The sequence below is a fragment of the Lynx canadensis genome, chromosome E3, assembly GCF_007474595.2.
Source record: "Lynx canadensis isolate LIC74 chromosome E3, mLynCan4.pri.v2, whole genome shotgun sequence".
Taxonomy (NCBI): domain Eukaryota; kingdom Metazoa; phylum Chordata; class Mammalia; order Carnivora; family Felidae; genus Lynx; species Lynx canadensis.
In genome coordinates, this window is record NC_044318.1 from 13,265,199 (window position 1) to 13,284,000 (window position 18,802).

At 49.1% G+C, this 18,802-nt stretch overlaps 1 protein-coding gene across 1 annotated transcript in view; it reads left to right on the forward strand.

Moving 5' to 3' along the window:
• The window catches only part of LOC115503841 (nodal modulator 1), a 56,549-nt gene that overhangs the window by 15,859 nt on the left and 21,888 nt on the right, over nucleotides 1–18,802 (forward strand). Inside the window, exons 10-20 of the mRNA XM_030300301.1 lie at nucleotides 1,213–1,318; nucleotides 1,507–1,657; nucleotides 6,239–6,413; nucleotides 8,010–8,151; nucleotides 9,391–9,522; nucleotides 10,562–10,698; nucleotides 12,426–12,513; nucleotides 14,439–14,502; nucleotides 15,087–15,182; nucleotides 17,606–17,824; nucleotides 17,915–17,997. Coding sequence (XP_030156161.1) covers nucleotides 1,213–1,318; nucleotides 1,507–1,657; nucleotides 6,239–6,413; nucleotides 8,010–8,151; nucleotides 9,391–9,522; nucleotides 10,562–10,698; nucleotides 12,426–12,513; nucleotides 14,439–14,502; nucleotides 15,087–15,182; nucleotides 17,606–17,824; nucleotides 17,915–17,997 — 1,393 coding nt within the window. The remainder of the gene's footprint in view (nucleotides 1–1,212; nucleotides 1,319–1,506; nucleotides 1,658–6,238; nucleotides 6,414–8,009; nucleotides 8,152–9,390; nucleotides 9,523–10,561; nucleotides 10,699–12,425; nucleotides 12,514–14,438; nucleotides 14,503–15,086; nucleotides 15,183–17,605; nucleotides 17,825–17,914; nucleotides 17,998–18,802) is intronic.

Sequence of the window (18,802 nt, forward strand, 5' to 3'; positions counted from 1 at the left end):
TGTGATTTAGTGCCTGGCACATAGTAGGTGTCTCATACAAGTAGCTGTTGGGTGAATATAGGGATCAGTATGTGGATAAACCACATCTTGTTGGAAGGATCAAGAGGGGCTTCCTGAATTTTAAAAAAGCCATTTTATTTGAAATTCTCTCAAACGCTCTTGTATGTATGCATGCATGCGTGCCTTCATTCATTCAGGAGCGATTTATTGAGTGCCTACTGTATACCAGCTAAGAAAAGGTCCCTATGTTCATGGAGCTTGCATTCAATAAGAGGTGGACAAACAATAAGAAATCAAACAGGGTCACTTCAGATAGTGGTAAAAATCTGACGAAGCTAATAAAACAGTTTAGCGTGATAGATGGTGACCGGCCCTGGCAGGAGGCAGGGCCCCTGAGATGGGATGGACAGTCAGGTAAGGCCTCTTGGACAGAGGTGCTAATGGTTTGAGCCCAAACCTGAGTGGTAAGAAGGAGAGGCCTCCGCCCCGATCTCCACGTGTGGGAAAGAGTGATCCAGGCCGAGAGAGCAGCTGGTGTAACAGGCCCACGTGAGGCGTGCCTGCCGTGCCCAAATGTGGTCAGCTTGAGGCCCCAGAGATCAGGGGGGCTGGAACAGAGCGACTCCAGGGAGAGCAAAGCCATGGCACTCACGAGCAGGGGCACAGACACGTGTAAACCAAGCATGGGGTATGGCAAATGAGGAAGGTGGCCCAGGTGGAGGCAACAAGGCCATGAATCCGGGTTGTGGTGCGAAGAGACTGGCGGGGGTGGGATACAGAGAACAGATAGGTGTCAGAGTGTGGGGAGGGGTCCCAGGTACGCTGGGGCTTGAGGTTGGGAGACTGGAGGGTGGTGCGGTTCAGCGGAACAGGGGGCATTTGGAGGGGAGGAGGTAGCTGGGAGCAAGGGTGGGGGGCTCTCTCAAGTTTGACTCCGTGAGCTTTAACTGGAGGAGTAAACTCCTAGATCTCTGTCATCCAGTTATTTGACAGACATCAACATGTTGGGAATGTAAGAAAGCAGGTGGACCCCGGGGAAAGCGCAGCGGTGTGGGAGCAGCGTGAGTTGGGGGGCCGGGAGGGGCCTGGCTGGCACACGGGGCTCCCACATGGGCGGCTGAGCTGAGCGGTGGCATCGCTGACTGGTGGCGTGAGTGAACCAGGGAGGCTCTTGCGCTCAGGCACCTGCAGACCTTGTTCTTCATCTTCCAGCCCGTGTTCCACGTCATGGGATTCTCAGTCACCGGGAGGGTCTTGAATGGACCCGAAGGAGAAGGTGTTCCGGAGGCAGTGGTCACTCTGAATAACCAGATCAAAGGTCAGCAGATGCGTTGCCCCCCGGGACTGTTTGCCAGGGCTGGTTTTTGGTCACAGAGAGAAATGGAAAGGAAACCATCTTAAAGACTGTGAAACATGCCAGCTTTTTGTCTCAAGCATTCTCGTGGAGACGGAGCGGACATACGGTTGTTTTTGGCTCATCTTCTTTTGCATGTTCTTGTTTTATAGTCAAAACAAAAGCCGATGGCTCATTCCGCCTGGAGAACATCACGACTGGGACATACACCATCCACGCTCAGAAAGAGCACCTGTACTTTGAAACTGTCACCATCAAAATTGCGCCTAACACACCTCAGCTGGCTGACATCATTGCAACAGGGTAAGGTCATTGTGTTTGTTTTTGGAAGTACCAGTGTGGACGTTCGCAGCCATGGGAGAACAGAATTACCTTTAATCTGACTGTGTGTTTCTGCCAAGGATCCACATTGGGTTTTAGACACCTGCGAGAAATCCAGGCTGGCATTCTTATATTAGTGCTGGGCCGCCTGGGGGGCTCAGCCAGTTGAGCGTCTGACTCTTGATGTTGGCTCAGGTCATGATCCTGGGGTCATGGGATCGAGCCCCGCATGGGGTTTCGTGCTGAGCCTGGAGCCTGCTTGGGATTCTCTGTCTCTGCCCCGCTTCCCCACTCTCTTCTGTCTCTAAAATAAAATGAAAAAAAAAAAAAAATCCAAAAAGGTTAGTGCTAAGTTTTATAAACTAAAGGTACTTCTATTTAGATACTTAAGGAAAATTGTTTTGCTTCGAAGTTAAAATGGGTCTAAGTTAGAAGAAGATCTCTCATGTCTGACTCCACATCTCCAAGACCTTCCATTGCTTAACTCTTGAGGACTTTGGAAGATAGTACAGGTGCTTGGGAAAAGTTTGTCATAAGATGCTTCCGGTCGCTGTCAGAGTTCTTCCTCCTTTGTTGTACCTACCGTGAGCACGTGAGGGGACATCCGGTGGTTGAATTTGTGCAGTTCTATCCTGTAGTGATGCACCGTAGTACAGAGAACCCTGGAGTCAGACATCGGGTCCTTGTCTCCCCTGCGTGGAATGTCTAGCCTGGGCTGCCACCATCTGTGTCTGAGACAGCAGCAATGCTCACTGAACCGTGGCTTGAACGGAGCGGGGCAGGGTCTCCCAGGGGAGAGGCAACGCGAGCAAAGGCTTCGTGTGTCTGGGCAGGACGAGGAGAGTGACGAGGCCGGAGGGGCAGATCTCAGAGGACGTCTTCACACTCCCACTGGAAGAACGGGGTTCTCTCTACCAGGGGTCTGACGGCCAGTGATCGATTTTGAGCATGGAGGGTGACACGGGTTAGGTTTTCATATTCACTGAGGCACTCTGGCTGCCGTGGTGGAGGGTGGCTGTGAAGGGGACAAGACTGGGGCACAGGTGGCTTGAAAACAGACTTGCTGAGGGCTCACCTTACAGGGAAATCAGGGACAGGTTGGAAAAGTATTTAGGGGTTCACAGTTTGAGAAGCAGGATGGCTGTGGGCAGGGCAGAGGAGCCCCTCAGGTGACAAGGGTTCAGTCGTGGCCTCTGGATCTGTAGGACCACTAGGTGGAGCTCTTCACTAGGTGCCCGGATAGATGGTAATTCGGGGAGACGGGGCCAGGCGGCCGCCAGCAACTTAGATGTGTAAGAGCAGGTAACAGTAGACCAAAAATGGAACGCTGGCGTTTGAGGGGCGGCCTCGGGAAGATCCAGGCAACGGGGTTTAAGTATGCGGTGGTACCTGATGGTCAGGGAGGCCCCAGAGCTGAGCCCTGAAAGCACAGTGCATTGGCTTGGTCACTGAGGAGGCTACGGTGACATTTTCTGTAGACAGGTGGGGGTCAAAGTCAGAGGTTCTGTGGCAACTGGGAGACAAGGAAGTACATCGCCAGTGGAACCCGGTACTTCTGTCCCTATTGCGCTAGAGCTCAGAAAATCATTTTGGATTCACGCCCTTCCTCCTTTTCTTTCATAAACATTTTTGGGCAACTACTCGGGGTGAGACCCTGTGATAAAGGCTGGGTGTGTAACAGTGAACCAAACTAGCAAGACGGAGATGGGGCTTTCGTCTTCCTGGGGAGACAGGCTCGAGCTGAGTAACTTGTGGTAGTAAGTTCCAGTAGGTGTGCAGGGAAGGGGGCCGGGGCCCAGAGAGATCCCTCACTGGGTCACTGAGACCCGGGAGGACTAACAGTTAGCTAAGTGAGGCTTCCCAGACAGCAGGAATGGTGTGTTCCAAGGCCCAGAGGGGTGGGAGAGGAGCCTTCTGGAAGGTGGCCAGCGTGGCTGGAGGCAGCTGGCGAGGTTAGAGAGCCTGTAGTAGGCTGTGGAGATGGGCTCTTCTCCCCACCCGTGATGGGAAGCTGTTGAAGCGTTTTCGGCAAGGAAGCAGTATGGATCAGGGCATTTAGAATAGATGTTTTTTCTCCTGCTCTGGCCGCTCTGTGGAAGAGGGATGGCAGGGAACCCAGAGTATCCATGCAGGGACTCCACAGGAAACGGTGACAGTTGTCTGGAGGGGATAGGGTGGTGGCAGGTCCAGGGTACCGGCAGGGGAGGACAGGAAGTAGATGCCTTTGACAGATAATGTGGGGAGGGGGTCGGCAGACTGGTGCTGTCGGGGTCCCAGATTTCTTTTTTGAGCAACTGTGTAGATGGAGGAGGTGCCGTTCACGGAGATGGGGGATGATACTTGTATTTATTTTTTTCTTTAAAGTGGAGTATTTGGGTCGAAAGAGAGAAAGACATTTGTCGAGCATCTTTCGAAAAACTCATTTTCCTTTTGGGCTAAAATAACACATTTGCCCTTTAATTCATTCATGTATCTTATTTAAAAAACAATTCCCAATTTATTTGAGAAGGAAACGCCTTGGCTTCTGTCCAAGTGACTATGAGAATATAATTATCTTGTAATGCATCAAAATCATCAGTTTCTGAATAAACGTATTCACCTCTGATGAATTTGTTGACACAAATCAATTTTTGAGGGCTTCAGTGTAACACAACACTGTCCTATTTAGTTTTTTTTTTTTTTTAGTTTATTTTTTTTAAACTAAAGCCAATGTGCATTTGAGGTTTGGGGTAACTGGATAGTTATCTTTGAGACTATGAGCTAAAACAGGTGGGATGGGTAAAATATTTAAAACTTTGAGAGACAAAGAGGTTCAGTTTAGAACAAAAAAGTGACGTTACCCATGACACGTATATAAATTAAGACATCGTGAAAGAACAACTCACCAATTCGGGCGCCTGGGTGGCCCAGTAGGTAGGCGTCCACCTCTTTGGTTTCAGCTCGGGTCACGATCTCACAGTTCATGGGATCGAGCCCCCTGTTGGGCTCCTTGCTGGCAGTGTGGAGCCTGCTTGGGATTCTGTCTGTCCTCTCTCTGCCCCTCCCCCTGCTCGTGCTCTTGCTTGCATGCACGCTCTCTCTGTCATAATAAATAAACACTAATAAAAGGAAGAAAATAGCTCACCCATATCCCCTTCCTGTCCTTTTACTCTCAAAGTGCCCAGTTGGGGAGAGTGAGAACCAAAATGTGTGCCTTTAACTCTAGATCAGAGGCCTGCACACTTCCTGTGTAAAGGGCCAGAGAATAAATATGGTGGGCTTCACGGGCCATACGGCCTCTGTGACGAAACCCACCATGGCCAATTCATGAGTGACTGGCGTGGCTGTGTTCCAGTTAATCTTTATTTAGCACACTGAAATTGGAGGTTCGTATGATTTTTGTGGGTCAAACTATTATTCTTTTGATTTTTCCGCCTCTCTTTTAATCCTTCAGAAGTATGGAAGTAAAAGTGTGAACACCCTTGTTAGCCCACTGTTCATCCAGAAACAGGCAACTGACTGGATTTGGCACGTGGGCCCCTGCTCTAGATTGTGAGCTCATGTGGCAGGCTGGTCACTTCACTCTGCAGACACGACTGGCTTGTCACCGTTCTTAGACCGCACACACAGCTTCCCGCTGTGCTGTTTTCTGCCATTTTTTATTTGCAGCGGGTGGGCATTCTGACGTCGTGTGTACTCCGTAATTATCCAGCATCGAATCCAACTTACTCTCTTTCTGTCAAAAGTAGCAACTGACTTTTACTTAAAGTGATCCATTAAGATTAGAAAATACAACCTTTAGTCTGCCGAAGATACAACTGGAGCCTCCAGCCCTGTGCATTATTACACTTTAACACATCAACCGACTGACAAACGAAGACCGTCACTGTGCAGGATGATGGTCTTGGTTGGTCTTCGGCAGCGAAGGGCCGCGCCTTTCACGCGCTTCTCCGGGGGCACTTTGCAGCACTTAACACGCTGCTCACTTAGAGCCTCCAGTGTGAGTCATTACCTGAATAGGGCCTTTCAGTTAGAAGTCGCTTTGGTGGCTACTGGGGTTCTATTTTGGCTTTGTAATTTTTTTTAACTTAATTACCTTTTCTGTTCACATCTCCCCAGTTGCTTTTATCCTGAACTGTATGGAATGACAGGCGAGGAAGGCGTCTTTGATAACGCCGCCCCGTTTCGTGGCCCGGGCAATGCCACAGCGTCAGGCTCCTCACAGCTTTTGCGTGTAAGCCCAGCCCACGTCCTCAGTCCGAGGCTGTTCCGCCATCGATGATCCGCTTTACCCGAAACATTTTTATCATCCGCAGATTTTCTGAAAATGGCCTCCTCGGTGGGGGATTGCCCCGTCCTGGGCTCCCACTGTGCCTTTTCCGGTACACAGAGAGGGGTTCAGTCTTCCCGCCAAAGGTTGTTTTTTGAGACCGCAGTCATTTAGGCTGCTTTTCTGTCTCTTTCTTAAGGTTAAACTAGTCCTGGGGACCGGGGCAGGAAGAGGGATGCGCAGTTGGGGTTGGTAAGTGCCTCTCCTGTCACAACTGAATTCTCATGCCGGAATGGGTGGTCCCCTTGTTACAGGTTCAGTGTCTGTGGCCAGATTTCAATCACTCGCCTCCCTGACACTGTCAAGCAGATGAGCAAATACAAAGCTGTCCTGTCGTCTCAAGACAAGGACAAGTCTTTGGTCACCGTGGAGACAGATGCTCGTGGATCATTTTGTTTTAAAGCAAAGCCAGGGACCTACAAAGTCCAGGTATGATGAGTTTTGTTTTGTTTGAGATATTTGATGTTTTACTTAAGGTATTTAAGGTATTCAGTGATTTTTAGAAGGATTATCATTAGCCGGAATGGAGTTACAGAAGGAGCGTTTCTGTCCCCAGTTTCTTATTTGAAGTCTTTACGTTCCTGCATGTCACAGTAGAGCCCGATGGGCACCCAGTATGAAAATGATACTCAGGCGTCTCTTTTTTCCAGTCCTGATGTTTGTCAGGAGTTACTTTCAGGCTGCCGATCACACCTGCACCTTCCTAGGCTTCTGGCTGCTATAGACTAGCCGTAAGTCCCAAAGGAGATCAACATTAGCCCTTGTGTTTTTCCACCTCACCCTGAATACCATCTGATTTCTCCCTTGAGGCAGGCACAGAAGCTGGGCACACCCTGGCCTGTGGCCTCACCGAGGGGGGTGAAGGCCTCAGCACAGGACGGTAGGCAAGAGGTGGACAGAGCCAGAGGTCAGCACACCGTGCCTTTCAGTGCCACGGCCCTGCTCACGGGGAAGGCTGAGTCCCCGGGCAGCTTGGGCTCTCGTGTCCCCGGGCAGCTCGGGCTCTCGTCTGTCCAGTCAGCTGCTGCCCTTCTGCCCTGAAGAAGGGCAGGTGAGGTGAGGGAGAGGGCTGGGAAGGGTCCCTCTGAGACTGTGCTCTCCCCCAGAGCAGGCAGACTCCCCTCCCTGAGGAGATGGGGTGGGAGGAGAGTGGTTTCCCTGCTTCCGCTGAACAGTGTGGTGTGAGTACTTAGCCCCTTTGCCAGTCAGCCAGCTCTTGTGAAGTTGGCCACATTGACAGGCCTTTGGAAGCCCTTTTGAAGCATAAGGGACTTGCCAAGGAAGGGCAACTTGGGGAGGTAGACTTCACTAGGGATGAAATAGCTTCCCACTGGACTCTTCCCCAGTCCTTCTTCTTAGCTCAGGCGTCCAGAAGAAAAGGCCTCACTCTGCCAGGAGCTCATCCACATAGCATTGACAAGTTCATAGCTTGTCATGAGTGACCTCAAGCCAGAAGGTTCTGGGCTTTAGTGCAGTTCCCCCCACCCCCCCGGGTACTGGTGACAGCTATGTGCCTCTTTTGGGGCCCCATCAGATACACCTTTGTGCTTACCATGGCACGGCTGAAGGCTAGTTCTTTTGTATGTGATTAGAAGTGTGTGTTCTTGGGGCGCCTGGGTGGCTCAGTCGGTTAAGCATCCGACTTCAGCTCAGGTCATGATCTCGCAGTTTGTGAGTTCGAGCCCTGTGTTGGGCTCTGTGCTGACAGCTCGTAGCCTAGAGCCTGCTTCAGATTCTGTGTCTCCTTCTCTCTCTGCCCCTCCCCAACTTGTGCTCTGTCTCTCTATGTCTCTCAGAAAATAAATAAATGTAAAAAAAAAACAAACATTAAAAAAAGAAAAGAAATGTGTGTTCTTTCCGTGGCCTGTTTGAGGATTTGTTGTGATTATAAAACTCGGCCTAGAAGTGGACCTTTGTCCTTCAAAGTACTTAGCCTTGGGCCCAGGTGAATGTTCTGGTGCCCTGCAGGCCGGGGGAGCCGCAGCCTTGATGCAGACACTGACGTTGTCCTGTGTGTTCCCACAGGTGATGGTCCCTGAGGTGGAGACCAGAGCGGGGCTGACCTTGAAACCCCAGACGTTTCCTCTTACTGTGACCAATAGGCCCGTGATGGACGTGGCCTTTGTACAGTTCTTGGCATCGGTTTCTGGGAAAGTCTCTTGTTTGGGTAAGATGTCATTTGAAAGCAAGAACAGAGAGCTTCAAAGGAGTAGGCAGTTAGAAGTGGGATTTTGGTGAACTGTTCCTTGTTGGATAGTGTAAAAGGTGGATCCATATTGTGTTCGATTCTTTCTAAGTGCCACACGGCGTCACCAGAAACATTTCTCTTGGAGCATTTCTGCTTTGGCTCCTAAAAGAACACGGGGTTTCTTGCCCAGCTCTGTCACTTACCAGCTGTGAGACAGTAAGCACTTACTCGACCAGCCTGTTTTTCTTCTGTAGCATGGAAGCATTAACGGCTCTCAGAGGGTTTTAAATATGGTCATGTCAGGCTGTGTGGCACAGATGTTAAGAACGTGGACTCTGAAACCAGGCTTGTGGGCTTGAACCCTCGCTGTGTGACCTGCAGCAAGTTACTTAACCTCTCTGTGCTTTGAGTCTCTCCTCCGTTATACGGAGATCATAACCGTACCTGCCTCGGAGGGTTGTTGTGAGGCTCAAATGAGCTAGCGCATGGAGAGCCTGTGCGAGTTTCTGGAACACAGTAAGAGTCATGCCAATCTTTGCTGTCACAGGTGATGTTATGATGATAAAGGGCCCAGTTCTGTGCCATTCAGTAAAGTTTCTTGATCTTTGTTCCTTTTGAAAGAGAGAGAGAGAGACAGACAGACAGACAGACAGAAAGAATGTGAGCAGGGGAGGGGCAGAGAGAGAGAGAGAGAGAGAGACACACACACAGAATCAGAAGCAGGCTCCAGGCTCTGAGCTGTCAGTACAGAGCCCGACGTGGGACTCGAACCCACGAACCACAAGATCACGACCTGAGCAGAAGTCGGACGCTTAACCGCCTGAGCCACCCAGGCACCCCAGATCTTTCTTGCTGGTTTTCTGTCTTCTTCTGGTGCTCCATAAATATCACTTCCCCTCTTTCACCTCGCGTCTGCTTTAGTAGGTGCCCTGTGACACTCTTCCCTCTCCTGGTCTTCTGTGCCTTGCATGGGGGTACTCAGCAAGTGATGGGTCACTTTCAACCTCATTGGCTTCTTTATGTGGTACTAATGACCTGCAAGGGGGAGGGGGAGATGTCCTGGAATCAAGTAGACCCGTCCTGGCTTTGAAGGAGCCCTGCTGGCCTTGCCCTTCAGGAGGTAAGTGGTGGCCAGCGGCACACAGAGGTGGAGGGTTCAAACCTGTGCTGGCGTTGGTGAGGGCAGTCAAGTGAAGCCTTCCTGTCTTTTCTCTGCAGACACCTGTGGTGACCTGCTGGTGACACTGCAGTCCCTGAGCCGCCAGGGCGAGAAGCGGAGCCTCCAGCTGTCCGGCAAGGTCAACTCAATGACTTTTACCTTTGACAACGTGCTTCCGGGAAAATACAAAAGTAAGAACCATAGGCACCGGCTTGTGGCCTTCACGTACTTCCTGTCTTTGTAAAATTTCTAAAACCCAGCTCTCAAATTGCATCCCAGCTATATACCTTTACTTGTTTAACTTTTCTTTGCCCCTTGACCTTGAACGTGCGTTGTTTAGCAATGGATGATTGTGTAAGAATTGATGTTCCTTCCATGCATAACTACCACCTTGTCAGGACAACCCACACATTTCTTCCGTTTTGGAAGGGGGCCCTCATTCATGCCGTTTTCACTCTAAATGCCAGAACAGAGCGCATGAAATATTTCCAGTGATGTATTCTACTACTTAGCAGCTGTGTGACCATGGCAGGTTACTTGATCTCCCTGAGACTCTGTTTCCTCTGCTAAAATAGGAGTAATACAGCCTTTCTGTAGAGTGCCAAACAAAATGAAATATAGTTTGTTCAGTGCCTGGCCAACATTGGTTCCCTTTTCCCTGCAGTTTGAAAACTCCCATTGCCTATATTTCTGCTTCTTCAAAGCTCAACTTGGAGCTGGTGGCAATGAATAACTTATAAAGTAATCTTTTTTTCTGGGAAATTGTTTTCTATTATATCAAGTTTTGGCAGACTATGGCAATGGGGGCCACTTGCCTATTTTTATAAAGTTTTATTCAAACACAGCCGCACCCATTTGCTTACGTATCATCTATAGCTGCTCATATGCTATGAAGGCAGAGTTGAATATTTGACTGCCTGACCTGCAAAGTGGAAAATACTTTCTGGCCCTTTATAGAAAAAGTTTGTTGATCCCTAAATATTTTTACTTGTAAGTGTGATCTTGAATTACTGTCAGTTTCTTTCTTGTTGACGTTAATGACCGTTGGTTTCATTTTCTCTTTAGTACTCAGTTCGGAGCACGACTAGCTGTGTGTGTGTGTGTGTGTGTGTGTGTGTGTGTGTGTGTGTGTCTGCACGTACACATTTAAAAAAATTAAGTCATTACAGTTTTTGTTGAGGGAGGGGATATGCTCTATGCCCATGTGTGTCTGTGTTGTGGCTTTTCCAGTGAGCATCATGCATGAAGATTGGTGCTGGAAGAACAAGAGTCTGGAGGTGGAGGTTCTGGAAGACGATGTGTCCACGATTGAGTTTAGGCAGACGGGCTATATGCTGAGATGTTCCCTTTCTCACGCAATCACTCTGGTATGAATGGCTTGTGGTGATTCTCTTATTTGGAGGGTCCTTTGGAAAGCAGGAAGGACCAGCATGCCAAGAATATTATAACCATAGTTAAGTCAGATTTACTTTTCTGCCCCTCGATTCTCCCCCTTATTCGGGAAAGCCTAGTCAGGAAGCTTTGTTTAAAGTCCCTTAGCAGAAGGATGCCTTGATTTGGGAGATTTTCTTGTCCTAGACCCACATTAAATTCTAACTTTGATTAGTGATTTGGGAAAGCCATTGATGTCATGTAAAGTGTAGTGATTTTGTAGCCCTCGGATCATAATGTCCACTTCTCAGTGTTGTAATGAAGTTTAAGTAAACCTCTTATGTATTTGGTTTCCTTGGTGTGTACTACTATTGTTATTATGATTATTTTAATATTTATTTATTTTTGAGAGAGAGAGAGAGAAAGGCAGAGCGTGAGCAGGGGAGGGATAGAGAGAGAGGGAAATCCAGAATCCAAAGCAGGCTCCAGGCTCTGAGCTGTCAGCACAGAGCCCGAGGTGGGGCTCGAACTCATGGACCGCGAGGTCATGACCTGAGCCGAAGTCGGACGCTTAACCGACTGAGCCACCCAGGCGCCCCAGTACTGCCAGTGTTAATAATAAGTACAGCTGAGTCAGTTTCTCTAGTATGTTCCAGTGCAAAGGACAGAGCTGCTAACATCTTACTGTCTTGTTGAGGTAGCTCCCTGATAGGCAGTGTACCACCTGGGTTTCAGGAAGGAAAACATGTGTGTAGGACTGTCTAGGTCCATTCATGAATTTTATAGACCTTTCTGGCTTCAGACAGTGGCAGATGTCATTGTCAGGTTCCAGTGGAGAAACTGAGGCAAACGACAGTGAAGCGATTGCTTACTTTAGACACGTGGAGGGATTGCCGCTGGTGTCTCCAGGTCCTGTGGACTATTCTAACTGCTACAAATGCTCAAGCAGCTGTCCAGGAGATGGGTCAGCTGATGCCCAGTTGAGAGCAGGTGGTACACATTTAGGAAATTGTTCCTTCCCTTAAAGTCTCCAGCAGGTTTCCCTTTCCCTTAGGATGAGATCCACATTCCTTAACGATGGCCCTTCCCTAGCCCAGACCTCCTCCTTATCTCTCCACCTTGCTCCCTGGGCATTGGCACACCAGCCTTCGCCGCTTCTGCACCAGGCTGGTTTCCTCCTCTGGGTCTTTGCACACATGTTTTCCTCCGCCTGCAACTGCGTCTTCCCTGGAAATGCACATGGTTGGTTTCCTCTCATCATTCAGGCTGTAGCCATAATGTTACCTGCTGAAGGAGAGGGCCTGCCCTGAGCCCAGCAAGCTGAAAAGCTCCTGCTGTGATCTTGCTTTAGCCTGCTTTCCTGGTCATTTTCCCCACCTCTCCATTACTATTAGCCGCAATCTAATTTCTTTATTGACCACAATGGATTTTCTGTCTTCCTGTATTAGAATGTAAGCCCCTTGAGAGCAGGAGCCGCGTCCGCCACCAGGACCCGGCCCTGGGTCTGTCACATAGCAGGTGCTCAATAAATATTAGTTGATTGAGTGAAAAAGAGCATGTTTTTGTGGGAAGTTTTTGAAGGTTTTTAATTTTCCTGTAGTGCCCAACTGCTCAAATGATTAATGGGTAAAACAGATGACTGGTTCAGAAACAGAAATATTATTAATCATCTTGGTGTCTCCGTCTCCCCTAGTAAGTCATTGTATTGGCTTTGGTCCCTTAGGAATTTTATCAGGATGGAAATGGACCTGAGAACGTGGGGATTTATAACCTCTCCAAAGGAGTCAACCGATTCTGCCTGTCCAAGCCTGGTGAGTCTGGAAGGATTGATGGGCTCTGAGTTAGAGAAATGGAAAGGCACCCGAGGATCATTGTGAAGGCCTTTTTTTTCCTACCGTGGTTCTTTGTGTATCAGGCTATTGATTTCGGTTGTGGTTAGTGTACCCCTGTGTTTCCGTCTCTTTCCTCTGGAGGGAGTGCTGTTTTTACCGAGAGAATTAGAGCTGGGAGCTAGAGAGTGTTCCTGGTCTCCTTGGGTGTGAGTTAGGTAGAGACCACTAGGTCATTGCCCCTTGAAAAATACTACACCATTGGGCGGTGATCTCTCCTTAAAAGTGATCTTTTTAAGGACCATCTCACACCTTGCTTAAAATCCGTCGGTGACTTCTCTCCCTTTTTACCAACTGTACTGAGGTACAATTTGCAGACCATAAACCTCACCCGTTTACAACGTACGAGGATTTTTAGTAAACGTACCGAATTATGCGACCATACACATAATCTAGCGTAGAACATTTTCATCTTGGAAGAAGCATCCTTCATGCATGTTTACAGTTAATCTCTGCCCCCAGCTCCAGGCAGCCACTCATCTGTGTTGTCTCTGTGGATTGGCCTTTTTTTGGACATTACTTACAAGCGAGGTCCTGCCATTCCGGTATTTGGGCTGGCTCCTTTCACTTAGCCTGGTTTCGAGTCCTCGTGTCTTGAAGTTCATGTCGGAGCAGGTATTAGTGGATTGTAGCTTTCCCTTACTGGATCCCATTGTGTGGATAGTTCACACTTTGTATGTGCATTCACCAGTGTGTGGCTGTCATGAACCATGTTGCTGTGAACATTTGTGTGCAAGTCTTTATGTGGACATCTGTTTTCCTCTCTTCTGGGTTAGAGGCCCAAGGGTGGAATTGCTGGACTATATGGTCAGTTGATGTTTCCTTGTCTAAGAAGCTGCCGGACTGTTTCCTGAAGGGGCCCCGTGTGCCAGTTGGTACTCTAGCCAGCAGTGCACGGCGGTTCCTGTTTGCCCACATGTTCACACCATTCGTTACTTTCCTTTTTGATTTTAGCCATCCTGGTGGGTATAAAGTGGCATCTCATTGTGGCTTTACTTTGCCTCTTCCTAGTGGGTAATTCAGTGACTTCTTTCGGTTCCCGAGGTGAAATACAAAGTCTTCTCTGCTGTCTACTCGTACTTAGCACAACACCTGGCTTATAGTAGGTGCTGGTGCTCTGTCAATATTTGTAGGATGAAAGAATAAAGCGAATGGAGAAACCTAAGCATTTTTTCCTGCTAGTTATTGCACAGGGGGTTCCTCAGTGTGATGAAAACAGCAGAGGCAGTTTGAACTAATTTCAGGTTTTTGTAGGAAGAATGTCCAAAAGGTTGGTTAATGATCATTTGGGGGAATAAATTGTTAGACTTTGCTCCTTCCTGAAACTGATAGTATTCCTCTGCCAAACTACTTATACCCCTAACCTGAGTGTTTCCCTATACAGGCTCGTGGCATTAAAGTGTTCTCTGCGATTGTTTCGTAAATTTTTGGGGTTTGCTCTGTGCCCTGTTTTAGGAATATTTCTAGGAGGGCGGTCAGGCTGTGGTTATCGTTTGGATCTTTAATAGAATCTGTTAAGTGGAAAATTCTCGTTCTCATCTGCAGTGGAAATGTACTTCCTGTTCCTTCTGCACGGCCCTGTTGGCTTGGTTTGTGCAGATTAAACTACTGTGAGTTGTTCAATTATGGAAAATGAAATCCTGAGCTTGTGAGGGGCCATTAAATGGACCGGGTCGCTGGAAAGAAGCTGTCACAGGCAGCAGAAAAGGCATTTCTGATCCCATCATTGCCCATCTGCTGTGTGTTGTGTATTCAAGTGAGAGGCACTGCCTTTGGATTTCAGATGTTGGAAGCGCTCAGTGTCACAGACACTCCTCTGAAAATGACTTATGCTTTCCCGGCTGCAGGTGTATACAAGGTGACCCCCCGCTCCTGCCACCGGTTTGAGCAAGCGTTCTACACCTATGACACGTAAGCTGGGTCTTCCCTGCCCCATGGTGTTTGTGAGCCTTCTCTGGGGTCAAGTGAGTGTGTGTCTTTTCTTGAGTTCTTTCTGGAAGACGAAAGGATTTTTTTTTTTTTTTTTGGTAGTTTTAATGGAAGAGGTAAAGTTAGGTATTAAAAAGAATTTCTACGTAAGGATTTCAAGACATTTGGATGAATTATTGAGGAGATGGAGATGAGCTGTCTTTCCCAAGAATTCTGTAAGCCCAGGATGGAAGGGTATGGTTTTCAAGTGCCTTAATTATCATCTTGGTTCAGTCTTCCAGCTCTCACCGATGGGAGTTGCTTGGACTCCAGTCTACCATTTCTCCCTTTGCACAGATGCTTGAGAGTTTCACCAAGAATTGGAAGCGTAAAGTTTTGGATTGGAAAATTAGTTTATTCTTTAAACACTGATAGGTATTTCGGGAGGTCCCTCATCCCAAACTAGGAGCGATTTCGGTAGTATATTTCAGGGTCAGAACGGTTGTGCCCCTGGAGGGCGTTGCTTGTGACCCTTTGAGAAGAACTAGGTGATGTTGCTAGTGTTTTCTTCCCACTTTGGTTTATAGGTCTTCACCCAGTATCTTGACGTTGACAGCCATCCGCCACCATGTCCTTGGAACTATCACCACTGACAAAATGATGGATGTCACCGTGACAATCAAGTAAGACTTGTGCTCTGCGGTGGTCTGAGCGCAGGAGGGGGTGGATGAGGGCTGGGGACTTCTCTAACAGACACTCTGAAAATTATTTTTGATTTCTTATCTCTAGGTATGTATACGAATGGCCTTTCTGCTCACACGACATACCCATAAATTCATGGCAGCCTTCATCCTTTCCTTTTATGACTCAAGAATTAACTGTGGATGAGGGAGAGTCTTCTGACAGCTCGTTTCAGTGCCTTAAATTTCTGTGTGACCTCTCTACACTTCCTGTCTTTGCTAAAGGAAAAAAAAATCTCTAGCTTGTTCATCGTATTTCACGTGTTTTAGCAAATTTGGAAAAATTGCCTATTTTCCTAGAGACCTTTCCTTGAAGTCTTGGAAAGTAGAGAGCACCTGATAAGTGAAGGGTCATGAGGGAGAAAGTACGTGAAAGGCAGACCCTCCCTGAGAGTCAGGTTCATGCGAATGTCCTCTTTGAGAGGAATTTTTGCTGTGTGGTGAGGTGTTAGATGCCCGACACTGTAATTTCCTCGAGAAATGAAAGAGTTTTCGGCAACATGATCATCTTTGTGCCAGAAAATGGAAATCTGAGTAATTTTCCCCCTCCTTACCTTAAGCGACCTCAACTGTTTGTCCGTCTTTCTGTCCTCCGCCTTTTCAGCTCATCCACCTCTGCGCAAATGTTGAGAGTTCTTCAGTGCTCAGGCACAGCCACGGTCTCACAGGGGACACAGACAGTAGTCCAGGCGTCACGCGCAGGACTGTGAGGTTGCACCTATGATGAGGGCTTTGAATTGGACCCCGTGGATGCTTGGGGTGTGTGTGGGGGGGAGGTAGGCCCCATAGGGCCAGCCCGAGTTAAGGGTCTCAGCATTGTCGCACAGACACTGTGATGTGTTTAAGTAGAGGGATGGTGTTTGTGCTTCACAAAGATCCCCCTGGCTGCTGAGTGGACACACAGAAGAAGCCGCATGAGGCAGGGGGCGGAGGCCCTCGCAGGGGTGTAGGCGTGAGTCAGTGGAGGTTTGGCCAGATGCACGGTAGTGGGGCTGGGGAGCAGTGGATGCCTGGGGGTGCTGTCGAGGAGATGGAGTTGACAGCATGTGGCATCGCTGACCAGTGGGGTCAGGCGGGACAGTGTTGGGGACGGCCCTCGGCTCCTGGCTGAGGGGAATGGATTGAAGGGGTGTCTCGTTCCCCAGGGCGGCCAGGGGTCTAGGCAAAGGACTTGGGCATGTTCCTGGTGGGCCCAGGGCGCTGCCTGGTGCTGGAAGAGTGCCTTTTACCCTCCTCCTGCTTGGAAAGTAGCAATTATTGGTCGGACCAGTAGCGACCGTGTATTACCTTATTTTCAGCCTTTATTGAATATATCTTTGAAACCTGGGAGGGGGGTTTTGTTTTGGTTGCTTGTGCTGGGGATTGTAGAAGATGCATGTTTCAGCTGGACAGGACCACCTGGATCCCTCATGGGGATCTTGTGCTCCCCGGCTCCCAAACCGGACTCCTGGTTGTCGCCCTCCACAGACCTACCCTTTGTCATCTTTCTCGATGGTTCTCGACTCTTCTTTCCCCTGCATCCGTACCCAGCCAGTCCACGTGCAGATCTTTGGCTTTGCAGTTGAAATATGCCCATCATCTTGTCCCTTCTCAGCACGCTGCCTCGCTACTCTGGTCCCATCCACTGTCTCTTGCCTGGATCCTTGCCACGGCCATCCTGCCTGGCTTTCCTGTATGGGCTCTTGCTTCCTGACTGTGTTCTCTGTGCAGAAGCCAGAGGCCTTTTAAAGTAGGGACGTTGTCATTCCTCCGCTTACAGCTCCAGTGGCTCTCCATCCCACCCAGAATGAAATCCAGGGTCTGACACCTGCTCCCCCCTGGACCCTCTGACGCATCTGACTCTTCCCTGGGTCCGCTGCCCAGGCCACCTCAGTCTCCTTGCTGTCCCCTGGGCATGGCAGGGGAACTGCCCCCGAGGCTCCAAGGGCTTTTTACTTGCTGTTTCCTTGCCCGACACACTCCCCACCCTGGGAGCCTGGTAAAGAAGAGCGCCCCCACGCTGCCAGCACGGTCTCCTTCCACGGTGCTTTATTTTACTCCCTTGTATTCAGTCTGCCATCATTTTCTGTTTATTGTCTGTCTCTCCCCCCTGGAATGTGGATTCCACATGGTTAGGGAATGTCATTTGTCCTGGTTACTGGTTCCCTGGACCTACTAGATACTGCTACTGTCACAAAGAAGTTCAGTTTTTGTTTTTTGGAAAGCGATTCGTTGATGCAGAACAGGAGCAGAGTGTGCCGCTGGGGTGGCGTCAGAAGGCCGTCAGGCTTTTACTGACGGGTGACTCCTTTTAGAAATGTCCGGTTCCCACCGACCGCGGCGGGTAAGTGACCACGTGCTCTAGGCTGCTCCTTCCTTTCTTCCAGATCTTCCATAGACAGTGAACCCGCCTTGGTCCTGGGCCCCCTGAAGTCCGTGCAGGAGCTGCGGAGGGAGCAGCAGCTGGCCGAGATCGAGAGCCGCCGGCAGGAGAGGGAGAAGAACGGCAAGGACGACGCTGGGGAAGGAAGGACCAAACCCCCCGCGCAGGAGATGGTCGACGAGTTGCAAGGCCCCTTCTCCTATGACTTCTCTTACTGGGCACGGTGAGCTCTCTCTCTACGGCGTCCTCTCTTCTCATACCCTTCCTAACCGAGGGCAAAACCAACCAAATGGAAGTATTTTCATTGTTTTAGGTCTGGAGAGAAAATCACCGTCACACCCTCCTCTAAAGAGCTACTCTTCTATCCCCCGTCCATGGAAGCCACTGTCAGCGGAGGTAAGTGTCAACTCGGTGAGCCAGTGACACATCTTTGCAGTTCACCGCTCCTTTTACCTGCATTTAAAAATTTATTTTGTGTGGTTGTTACAGTGAAACCATCTTTGTAGGGCTCCTTATAATCCCCTTTGGCACTGGCACATAGCTGTTACCATTTTTGGTGAGTGGCTGAGTGAATGGATCGTCTCAGTCCGTGAAAGTAACTGGTTATTTATTTATTTATTTATTTATTTAGTGTTTATTTTTGATAGAGAGAGAGAGACAGAGTGCAGACAGGGGAGGGGCAGAGAGAGAGGGAGACACAGAATCTGAAGCCGAATCCAGGCTCTGTGCTGACAGCACAGAGCCCGATGCGGGGCTCGAACTCACGAACCGTGAGATCATGACCTGAGCCAAAGTCGGACACTCAACCGACTGAGCGCCCAGGTGTCCCGAAAGTTACTGTGGTTATTAGAAGTTGGGTGATCTTTCTGAGGAAGGATTACTTTTTTCCCTGATGTTTTTAGTTTGTTACTGGAAGGTAGGTGAAAAGCAAAACCATCCGGTGCTGAAATGAGAGCTTTAGGCATCATATGTGTGAACTGTTGATGGTGTGTGTATCTGTTGGTAGGAGCGAGAGAGGGTCTTTTTGGGACTGGACAATTTAAAGTGACTGCTGGTGGGGTATTTGTCTTTTGGCTTCCAACAGTTTTCTCTAGCGTCATGGGTTCAGTGGATCCTGGGCATTTATGCAGTTTGTGTTTGGGAGGAGAGCGTATTGAGTAGTGCGGCTTCCCAGCGGGCGTTTTGTTTGGGGTGGTCTTCC